This window comes from Bufo bufo, chromosome 3 (genome assembly GCF_905171765.1).
Source record: "Bufo bufo chromosome 3, aBufBuf1.1, whole genome shotgun sequence".
In the NCBI taxonomy this organism is placed as follows: Eukaryota; Metazoa; Chordata; class Amphibia; order Anura; family Bufonidae; genus Bufo; species Bufo bufo.
Window position 1 is genome coordinate 355,091,051 of NC_053391.1, and position 12,355 is coordinate 355,103,405.

The following is a 12,355-nucleotide window of genomic DNA, read 5'->3' on the forward strand; positions in this document are numbered from 1 at the left end:
CTGTTCCCCACGTTCCAGGCCGGGTTTTGGATAAAAACCTAGTCTCAGCTGGGCTGATTATCCTCCATCTGATACTGGAGCTTTGTCAGTCTGGGTGTTGGAGCCTGAGAGTTTGGGCCAGGACTAAGGCCTGCTATATTGTTTAGGGAAAAAGCACGTGGACTTCTGCTTCACCCAAGGACTTATGTGCTGCAGCCTGGTGTGAACAAACACCAGACTCAAGGTGACTCTTTTTCCTTGAAACTGCCTTTTTGTTGTCACTTTATTTATAGAAACATAGAATGTGTCGGCAGATAAGAACCATTTGGCCCATCTAGTCTGCCCAATATACTAAATACTATGGATAGCCCCTGGCCCTATCTTATATGAAGGATGGCCTTATGCCTATCCCATGCATGCTTAATATGTGTGAATAAAACACTGCACTGTTTAAGTTAAAGACATTGTCGTTGCCTCTGTACTGCATCCGCAAGCCTGTCTATCAGAGCAAATCCCCACAACGCTCAATGGAAATAGCCGAGCCAGCGCTCGGCTATTTTTGCCGGCCCCATACAAAATGAACAAAGGGCGGCTGCTCATGCACAGTGTGCCCTCCTTCACTTTCGGGGCTCCGTTCTCAATACAGGTGAGGGTCCCAGCATATCCTGGTTATATGCACCCATTGTCTGTCATGAGACAACCCCTTTAATATTAAGACAGGCATGCCTCTAGCAGGGCCTAATAGGCTTCCATAGATGACTGTCCTGAAGGCCATTTTTAGGCCTCCAGCAGCCATAGCAACTCAGCAGCACCACGCAATAGCATTTTAGGGAGCCCATGTAGATTTTAAACCCCTTGGATGCTGCAGTTGCTATTGTTCGTGGTATTTAAGGGATTATCGGAGTATCTGCATGACTCAGTTGCAGCAAGGCTTCCATAGTGATCCTGGAGCCATGGCTCCTGTGCCTAGGTGATCACCATACATACATATACATGGGGAACAGACCTTATTCCCTGACAGGGGCTAAAAGCAATATATCCAAGGTTGAATCATGACATTTTGTTACCAAAATTGTTTCTATCATGAAAATGCAGTAAATATACTGTAGATGACTGCATAATCATCAATTATTGTGTGTTCAATGGCATGTGCAACTAAATAGCTAACAATGTTTTTTTTCTTCCATAGTGTTTATAGCAAATGCCTCCAATAACAATTTGGAAAAGTCAGAAACTTTACAATGAACCAATGTGCCACTGACTCCAATAGTTCTACAAGATGTTCCACCCAAGGCATAGACATCCAGTGCTACTTGATCCTGGACAGCAGCACACAGAAAATCCTTATTGCATTTATCTGCATTGTAATGGGAGTACTATGTATCCTGGAGAACATATTGGTCCTTTCCATGATTCTTACCTCTTCCCATCTGAGAAAAAAACCATCCTACCTATTTATCAGCAGCCTGGCTACAGCAGACCTACTAGCAAGTCTTATTTTCTCATACAGCTTCATTGACTTCCACGTTTTTCATAGTGCTGGTACTCCTGCAGTTTTTTTATTCAAACTTGGTGGCGTCACCTTGTCCTTCACAGCCTCACTTGGAAGTTTACTTCTGACAGCTTTTGACCGGTACATTTGTATCCATAAGCCATGGGCATATAAAGCAATGGTGACCAGACAAAGAGCTCTTCTGGCATTGACAGTAATGTGGATCAGTACAACCATTATCTCATATCTACCTCTCATGGGTGTTAATTGCTGTAGTCTTGAAGTTGTCTGCTCAGAACTATTCCCACTGATTGGCAACAAATATTTGTCCTTTTGGATTGTGTTAGTTGTAATACTTCTCAGCTCTATAATATTCTCCTACAGCCATATTCTATGGAAGGCACACAAGCATACAAGCTATATGAAGAAGCATAATATACAAGCAGAAAAAGGACAAGCCCGAGTGAGATTGGACATCATGTTGGCCAAAACTCTAGCACTTGTATTAATTGTGTTGATAGTCTGCTGGAGCCCAGTTCTCATTCTTATGATTTTCAGCCTCATAAACTCATTAAATGCAAGAATCAAGGCTGTGTTTGCATTTTGTAGCACTCTTTGTTTAGTCAACTCCATGATCAACCCAATAGTCTACGCTCTCCGGAGCAGAGAGTTACGACGCAGGCTAATCAGAGTCTTACAAAAGCTGAAATGTCTGAAGAATCTGCCTGGTCAGCAAAAAGTGGATGGAACTGAAAAGAACATGGCTTTTGATGCCACCTGTGATGACACAGTTTGTGATACTGAAGTCAGCATGTAAGGACCATTTGCTAGATCACTGCTGTGAACGACTATCTCTTCACTGCTCCTCGTGCTGATTTTCCATGTTTTTATTGGACAGTGAACATATCAGAACTTTACTGTGTACAAAACGAATCCTATTGTACTGCTTTCCTCACATTAATGGGTACAGGAGACATTTGTATCATACAGAAGCTCTAAAGAATCTTAATATATTTTGCATTTTGATTGCAAAGCTATGCTGCCCATGTCAAATGACTAGAGGCGGAAACAGCTAATTGCCTTTTCACATGGTCCAAGGATCAAGGATGAGCTTTTGTAGACCCATGTAGAAAGCCCTTTGGAACACAAACTTACTATATATAGTTCTTGCTGGATGATATATCCGCACGCCTTCAGACTCTTAAGAGCCCTTTAAACTGCCTGATGTTCAGGGAGATTATCGCTAACAAGTGTTCATATGAACTCTCGTTAGCGATAATCTGCCTGTGTAAAGGTGACGCCTGGTTGTTATGTACCCAGCAGATGGATGTGAGGAGGCCTCAGGTAGCCCCCCTGGATATCGGCCTACCAGGAATTTTCCTGTATGGTATATGACCAGTCGATCCCTGATTCATGTATATAAACCACATTATTTCACACTGAAAAATCTGATATATACAGTTCTGTTGCTGGATCTTACAGTTCTCAAGTACACAACGCACTTGCACATTTGCCAAACCTTGTGTCACAGCTGAGGATGGGGAAAACCCTCAGCTGTGCGGTATCAGGAGATGTAAGGTCGCTACTTGGCCAGTAACACAGAATTAGGGAGCAGGTCACCTCCTATAGCTTCCCTAATCTGACCCTGACTCCTAGCTGCATGAGCCGCCCTTGAAGGTAGGAGGGCTCATGCTCAGGAACCTTGGATCCCTTCTGACCCTCCGTCGATCCCTGTACTAGGAGCTGGGTAGACAGCCCGTTCCTCCTGGACACGGAGTAACAGGAGTCTAAAATGGCCAAGCTATAAAGAAAGGGGAACATAAACAGACATATGGCAATGGCAGGTAAGTGAGACTAGTACCACACTTACCTGCCACAGACACACAACCTGGAACCCACGTGCAAGTGCTGCTGTCCACAAACAACACAAAGGACACAGCACACAACGGACATCACACGGGAACCCAGGAAACCATATTCTGCAATAAATAAAGACCAAACAAACATCTTCTAAACACCATACATAAACCTATGACCACAAGGGTGGCCCCCACTGGCAGATGGAATACATAGGAGGCTGCTCCAGCTAACCATGGCTGAAGTACCCCTCAAACAAGTGATATTCACTGAGGCTTTATAGGCCCAAGTAGCCACACCCACACAGACACACCCAGTGTTCACACACACAGAAGGGATTTAACCCTTCCAACACCAGGCAAGGGAAGACGGACTCTTAAAGGGGAATACACACATAAACAAACACACTTCACCTGTTGCCGCGGGCAATCATGTCCTGGGGATCAGCCATAGGGCTGAGACACTGCCACCACATGCACACAACACCACACGTTGCCACGGGCAACCAAGTGAAGGAAAGTGTCACAAAACAAACCACTGGCCGTGACACCTTGTTTTCATAGGAGACATCCTATCAGTGTATATGAACCAGTAGGCACTGGCTATGATGCTTTGGTAACAACCAAGGCATTTGGTTAGTGTGCGGTCAGTTAGCTCTGTTTTCTAGTATGAGTTGTATATGATGGCATAAAACTGTATTATAAATAATAAATGTAATTACATAGTGTTATATATTGATGATTTATTGTATAAATTACTGTATAAGACCTCATACACACAACCGTGTGCCGGCCATGCTGATGCTGTGGACAAATTTCAATCCGCAATGCAAGGGCACCAACAGTATGCCCGCCATCTGCGGATGCGACCTATTCACTTGAATGTGGTCCGCAATCCGTATATATATATATATATATATATATATACATATACACACAGTATATATATATATAGTTTTCTGGATATAATTTTTTTTAAGTCACTTCATGTACTCTACAACCTACCCTGGCTCTTTAAATGGTCGCTCTACCTTCACGCAACTTTGTATAAATATTCCAGGCAAATACGAGAAACCAAATGAATTCAGCTTACAAACTCCTCCTTCTGCACAGAGCACCTGGAGCACAGCCAACTCCATAATTTGTAGTCCCATCACATAATCTAGTAATAAAATATACGTTTTAATGTAAAACTAAAATAATTTTTTTATTTCTGATGGAAGTGTCCCTTTAAGAAAATTTCAATTATTTGACCTGGCACCTGTGGTTAAATATTCATTCACATGCACATTACATGTAAAATAATAAAAATAGACAAACACAGACATACTGTATGTAAGAACGCCTTTCTGACCAGAAAGACATCCCTGTGCTTTCTGCATCTGTATGTCCATTCTACAAAAGACAGAACATGTCCTATGCTTGGCCGCACATGTGGACCATGGACCTATTGAAGTCAATGAGTCCGCAAAAAAGTGCGGACGTCACACAGACAGCATCCGTATTTTGTGAATCTGCATTTTGGAGACCATAAAACACATATGGTCGTGTGAATGTACCCTTAGTAAATCTGGCCCATTATGTTTTTTCTTCCCTACAGTTGGTAGGACAGATCGTTCAGCTATTTAACTTTATTCTTTTCTGTTGTTTCCAGGTGGTGCTATGTAACTTCGTGATATGAATGTATTTAATTTGCGCACTCTTTCTTCCATTATCATCTCAAGCTGTTTAACCCCCTTAAGGACCAGAACAATATTCATTTTTGCATTTTTTTTTTAACTTGACACTTTCTAAGGCCCCTTTCACACGAGCAAGTTTTCCGCGGGGGTGCAATGCGTGACATGAACGCATAGCACCCGCACTGAATCCTGACCCATTCATTTCAATAGGTCTGTGTACATGAGCATTTTTTTTATGCATCAGTATTCACGCAGCCCTGGCCCCATAGAAGTGAATGGGTCTTCAGTGAAAAACGCATTGCATCCGCAAGCAAGTTTGGATGCAGTGCATTTTTCACTGATGGTTATTAAGAGATGTTGGTTGTAAACCTTCAGTGTTTTATCACGCGTGTAAAAAACGCATCAAAACGCATTGCAGACAAAACTGAATGAACTTGCTTGCAAAATGGTGCGAGTTTCACTGAACGCATCCGGAGCCAATCCGTCACACTCGTGTGAAAAAGGCCTAAGAGCCACAACGTTTTAAAATTTCTGTTCAAATAGCCATATAAGGGCTTAACTTGTACTGGATCACAGGACAAAAACTCTTTGTGAGGTGAAATTGAACCCCCCCCCCCCTTCCCAACATGCACACACATTTCTGCCTTTTTTTGTTCTGTTTTTATAGTGTTTAATATGTCCTAAAAAAGACACAGCAATCTTATTCTGCGGGTCAGTATGATTATGGCGATACCAAATTTATGTAGTTTTTATTATATTTTACTACTAAAATACTTAGCATCACCATATTCTGATATCTATAACTCTTTTACGGTATATTGCCATCTACTTTATTTTTTCAAATTTTTTGGTGGGACGAGGTGATTAAAAAAAAATTATGAATTTCAGATTTTTTTGGTTAGTTTTCACAATGCAGGAAAAATATTTTAATATTTTAATAGCTTAGCGATTTTTGAACACCGCAATACTTATGTTTAATTTTTTTATATGTAAAATTGGGAAAGAGGGTGATTTTTAATATTTGTGAGATTTTTATTTTCTAAAAAACTTTTCAAATTTCTTTCACTGTTTTCTTTTTTTTTAGTCCTCTTAGGGGACTTGAATATGCAATCCTCAGATCACTTGTACCATAGACTGCAACAGAGCTGCAGTAGAGTATGGCTTAGCAGGCAGCTTACTTTGAAAAGCCTGGGGACCTCACAAGGCTCCACGCTGTCATAGGAACAGAACTGATGCCCCACGATTTCGCTCCAATCGGAGGACAGAGGGAGCCTTTTCCTCTGTCTAACCACTCAGATGCCGGTGTCATTACTGACCATGGCATCTGAGGTGTTAAATGACTCCGATCCCGGTTATTATGACTCGTGTCTGCTGTATTATACAGCCAGCACCCACTGTGTATGGCGGAGGCTCAGCTTGTGAGCCCACTCCATACATTCCCTGCACGCAAATGCCATACATATACATTTCTTTTTATCCTACTATGTTTTCTTAACTCCATTTTTCATCCTTAAGTAGGACTGGACATCTACAAACTCTGATCTCCTGGTTCCTCACTGTGATGTTTCCTCGCTGCTGATCATGCATGCTATTCATTTGGCACTCTGTTGCCATCTAGATCTTCTTTCTGGTGTCCCCTGTTTTGTACACGCACCTGAGTCCTTTCTTGTCACATTTGTTTTGTTACTTTTGCATGTGGAGTTAATTCTATATAAACCCTGATCATTGCTTCTGTAGGGATTATTTTCCTTATTATGGTTATATTCAGATGAGCTATAAAAATTCTGTCCATGTTCTGGCCTCTAAATACAGAAGATTTTTTAATGAACCACACGAGTATGGTGTTCATGTGCTATGCATTTCTTGCAAACCCATTCAACTGAAAGAATGGACGGGAAAATCACAGCAAAACTGTGCATGTTGTTGGACATGTGAATTGGCCCACTGACTATAAAGTGGCACAGTTCAGTACATTTGCTGTACATTTGACACTCTTAGGGCTGGTCCGCAATACACTTGAATGGGTCTGCAAATCCGGAGATGCGGTGCGGAACGGAACCCTACGGAAGCACTACGGAGTGCTTTGTGGGTTCCGTTCCGTGCCTCTGCACCGCAAAAAGATAGAACTTGCTCTATCTTTTTGCTGAATGGACGAATCGCTACCTTATTCCAGTGAATGGGGTCGCGATCTGCATGCGGCAGCGCCACGGCCGATGCCCGTGCATTGCGGACCGCAATTTGCGGTCCACAGAGCGGGCACGGAGGGGCAACGGTCGTGTGAACAAGCCCTTAACAGCATCCAGTCTTGAAAATCGCTCATCTGAATGAGTCCATCCTAGAAAGTGCTCCATAGAATATCTGTGATCTTGCTGCCCTCTTGTGGTTGCCTGTGTTTACTGCACAGTATCCTGTGTTGTCTATTGTCCTGGGGGTTGTTTAATTAAAATTAAAAAGAGCACTGTGAAAAGATGTCATTTAGCATGTTAAGAATATAACATGCCACTTCCTTCAGTCAATTCAAAAATGATCCAATGCATATATGCCTAGACACACTGTGTATATCCCCAGTTGTACAGGGAGTGCAGAATTATTAGGCAAGTTGTATTTTTGAGGATTAATTTTATTATTGAACAACAACCATGTTCTCAATGAACCCAAAAAACTCATTAATATCAAAGCTGAATATTTTTGGAAGTAGTTTTTAGTTTGTTTTTAGTTTTAGCTATTTTAGGGGGATATCTGTGTGTGCAGGTGACTATTACTGTGCATAATTATTAGGCAACTTAACAAAAAACAAATATATACCCATTTCAATTATTTATTTTTACCAGTGAAACCAATATAACATCTCAACATTCACAAATATACATTTCTGACATTCAAAAACAAAACAAAAACAAATCAGTGACCAATATAGCCACCTTTCTTTGCAAGGACACTCAAAAGCCTGCCATCCATGGATTCTGTCAGTGTTTTGATCTGTTCACCATCAACATTGCGTGCAGCAGCAACCACAGCCTCCCAGACACTGTTCAGAGAGGTGTACTGTTTTCCCTCCTTGTAAATCTCACATTTGATGATGGACCACAGGTTCTCAATGGGGTTCAGATCAGGTGAACAAGGAGGCCATGTCATTAGATTTTCTTCTTTTATACCCTTTCTTGCCAGCCACGCTGTGGAGTACTTGGACACGTGTGATGGAGCATTGTCCTGCATGAAAATCATGTTTTTCTTGAAGGATGCAGACTTCTTCCTGTACCACTGCTTGAAGAAGGTGTCTTCCAGAAACTGGCAGTAGGACTGGGAGTTGAGCTTGACTCCATCCTCAACCCGAAAAGGCCCCACAAGCTCATCTTTGATAATACCAGCCCAAACCAGTACTCCACCTCAGTGGCGTCTCTAGCTTTCAAATTTTGGGGGGGCACACTGGGGGCCAGGACAAAAGTAGGGGGGGCAGCTATAACGATACATTTACACAAGTACGCTTAGAAATGCTGCAATACTTTACCCAATACCTAAAACCGCAACAGGGAAGAAAAGTCCTGCTGTCTGTGGTTTTAAAAAAAAAAAAAAAAAAATCACTCAGATTTCAACATGTCCTAGCTGCCTGTGGATGACACTTTTATAGGGAGGGGGATCTGTGGATGACACTGCTATGGGGGGGGGATCTGTGGATGACACATACCGTATATAGCATCTTATGCTATATGTGTCATCCACAGATCCACCCCATGACAGGGTCATCCCCATTTCCCCCTCTATAACAGTGTCATCCACAGATCCCCCTCTCTATAACAGTGTCATCCACAGATCCCCCTCTCTATAACAGTGTCATCCACAGATCCCCCTCTCTATAACAGTGTCATCCACAGATCTCCCTCCCCGCCGCTCACAGGAGTGTACATTTGACATTTCTAAACTGTAATCCATATCCTGCAGTAACTAACTTTAAATCCGGATTCAAGGGCCGCTCATCTCTACTAGTACCTTAACCTTACACCACTCGGCTAGCTTCGATAACAGGGCCAGGCTACAGCCTTCAGGTACTGCCTGTTAGTTGTTACCGAGCGAGTGCTGATTTCTGCAAGTCAGAGGATACGGATTACAGTTTAGAAGAAATGTACACTCCTGTGAGCGGTCCAGTGGCGGATCCAGAGGCTGGTCTCGGGAGGGGCACTTCCAGATTATTTTCTGTCCACCGCCACAGAACAAGGGTGCTTATAGAACAGACTCCACAGTGTAGAGGTATACTGTATATTGTGTGGCACAGTGTAGCGGTATACTGTATATTGTGTGGCACAGTGTAGAGGTATACTGTATATTGTGTGGCACAGTGTAGAGGTATACTGTACATTGTGTGGCACAGTGTAGAGGTATACTGTACATTGTGGGGCACAGTGTAGCGGTATACTGTACATTGTGGGGCACAGTGTAGCGGTATACTGTATATTGTGTGGCACAGTGTAGCGGTATACTGTACATTGTGGGGCACAGTGTAGGCTATATGTGTATAACAAACATATTTCACATGAAAACTTACAGTTACTTGGCTTGGCCTTTGGGGATCTCGGACGCCACTTCACCACATTGGCCGGGGGCTCGGCGGAGCTGATGTTGTGCTTTAACCTAATGAGAAAGATTTCATAATAAGGATTTGGAGAAGAGGCAGAGGGATAGCAGAGCAGGGAGAGGCTGGTGCTGCTACTAGGGGGCTCATACCATGGGGGAGTAATAAAGCCCACCTTAATGCCCCCCCAGTAGAAATAATTCTCCTTATAATGTGACAGTGCAAAAATACCCCCTTGTAATGCCCCCAGGTGAGCTAATGTCCCCATAATGGGCCAGTGTAAAATACCCCTATATAGTGCCCCCAGTAAATGCCCCCATAGTGCTCCTCTCCCCCTTCCCTCCTAGTGCCCCCCATAATGTACCAGTATAAAATGCCCCATATATAGTGCCCCAGTAGATGCCCTCAGTGTCCCCCATAATTTGCAAGTATAAAATACCCCTTCTTAGTGCCCCGGTAGATGACTCCATAGTACTCCTCTCCCCCCTTCCCCATAGTACCCACCATAATTTGTCCCAGTATAAAATGCTACTGTACAGAGCCCCCCATATAAAATACCCCTTCTTTGTGGCCTCAGTAGATGCCCCTATAGTGCCCACCAATAACGTGCCAGTAACAAGTGCCCCCATCACGTGCCAATAACAAGACCCCTCCATCACGTGCCAGTAATAAGCTGCCCCCTCCAATGTGCCAGTAATAAGCTGCCCCCCCAATGTGCCAGTAATAAGCTGCCCCCCCAATATGCCAGTAATAAGCTGCCCCCCCCAATGTGCCAGTAATAAGCTGCCCCCCCAATGTGCCAGTAATAAGCTGCCCCCCCAATGTGCCAATAATAAGCTGCCCCCCCAATATGCCAGTAATAAGCTGCCCCCCCAATGTGATGTGCCAGTAATAAGCTGCCCCGCCAATGTGCCAGTAATAAGCTGCCCCTCCCAATGTGCCAAGAATAAACTGCCCCCCCCAATGTGCCAAGAATAAGCTGCCCCCCCCCAATGTGCCAAGAATAAGCTGCCCCCCCCAATGTGCCAAGAATAAGCTGCCCCCCCCAATGTGCTAAGAATAAGCTGCCCCCCCCCCAATGTGCCAAGAATAAGCTGCGCCCCCCCCCCAATGTGCCAAGAATAAGCTGCCCCCCCCCCAATGTGCCAAGAATAAGCTGCCTCCCCCCCCCCATGTGCCAAGAATAAGCTGCCTCCCCCCCCCCCCATGTGCCAAGAATAAGCTGCCCCCCCCCCCAATGTGCCAATAACACTGTTGTAAAAAAAAAAAAAAAAAAATCATACTTACCTCTATGTCAGCGATGCGATGCAGGCCTCTTCTTCCGGCCTGTGTCCCGCGCTGTATGGCTCCGCCTGCGGCCTCTGATAGGCTGCCGGCCTAGTGCCTGCAGCCTATCAGAGAAAGGGGAAGGGACACGCCTCTCCCTCCCCTGCCGCAGCACACAGGCCGGCAGATGAATATGGAGATGAGCGCAATGGAAGCGCTCATCTCCCTGGCTGTGCCCGACTGCGGCGGAAAACTTGGGGGGGCACGGGCATTTTAGTTGGGGGGGCACAGCATGATGTAGGGGGGGCCGTGGCCCCCTCTGGCCCCCCCCTGGTGACGCCACTGCTCCACCTCCACCTTGCTGGCGTCTGAGTCGGACTGGAGCTCTCTGCCCTTTACCAATCCAGCCACGGGCCCATCCATCTGGCCCATCAAGACTCACTCTCATTTCATCAGTCCATAAAACCTTAGAAAAATCAGTCTTGAGATATTTCTTGGCCCAGTCTTGACGTTTCAGCTTGTGTGTCTTGTTCAGTGGTGGTCGTCTTTCAGCCTTTCTTACCTTGGCCATGTCTCTGAGTATTGCACACCTTGTGCTTTTGGGCACTCCAGTGATGTTGCAGCTCTGAAATATGGCCAAACTGGTGGCAAGTGGCATCTTGGCAGCTGCACGCTTGACTTTTCTCAGTTCATGGGCAGTTATTTTGCGCCTTCGTTTTTCCACACGCTTCTTGCGACCCTGTTGACTATTTTGAATGAAACGCTTGATTGTTCGATGATCACGCTTCAGAAGCTTTGCAATTTTAAGAGTGCGCCATCCCTCTGCAAGATATCTCACTATTTTTGACTTTTCTGAGCCTGTCAAGTACTTCTTTTGACCCATTTTGCCAAAGGAAAGGAAGTTGCCTAATAATTATGCACACCTAATATAGGGTGTTGATGTCATTAGACCACACCCCTTCTCATTACAGAGATGCACATCACCTAATATGCTTAATTGGTAGTAGGCTTTCGAGCCTATACAGCTTGGAGTAAGACAACATGCATAAAGAGGATGATGTGGTCAAAATCCTCATTTGCCTAATAATTCTGCACGCAGTGTAGTTAATAAAAGAAACAATGTTGCTGTCACAATAGACCCCACATGTCCAGATCCGTACAGGTTAATTGCCGGTGTACAAGCGATATAGTATCCAATCGTAGTGCTGTCACGGACAATAGTGTCTATTTTGAATTAACACTCTATGGTCGGAGCAAATGGGGCACGTTGTCATCTGTGTGCTGATATAAATGTAGGGAAGTGGGCTGTAGCGTCCGCACCATATTCCCCAAAACATAAGCCAATCCCCAATGCCTCACCACTAGAGCAACAACCACCACGTGCTGTTTCCATATCTTAGCATATTATTATCTCTCCCTAACCCCCAGGCTACATAGAGTAGTTCAGAGCTGAACCCGGACATCCCTCCATTTTCACCCCGGTAGCCCCCCTGACATGAGCATCGGAGCAGTTCAT

At 44.4% G+C, this 12,355-nt stretch overlaps 1 protein-coding gene across 1 annotated transcript in view; it reads left to right on the plus strand.

The window, feature by feature from the left end:
- Nucleotides 1–2,315, plus strand: part of CNR2 (cannabinoid receptor 2) — a 40,619-nt gene extending 38,304 nt beyond the window's left edge. The window contains exon 2 of the mRNA XM_040424506.1: nucleotides 1,169–2,315. Coding sequence (XP_040280440.1) covers nucleotides 1,221–2,288 — 1,068 coding nt within the window. The 5' untranslated portion in view covers nucleotides 1,169–1,220 and the 3' untranslated portion in view covers nucleotides 2,289–2,315. The remainder of the gene's footprint in view (nucleotides 1–1,168) is intronic.
- Nucleotides 2,316–12,355: the final 10,040 nt, after the last annotated feature.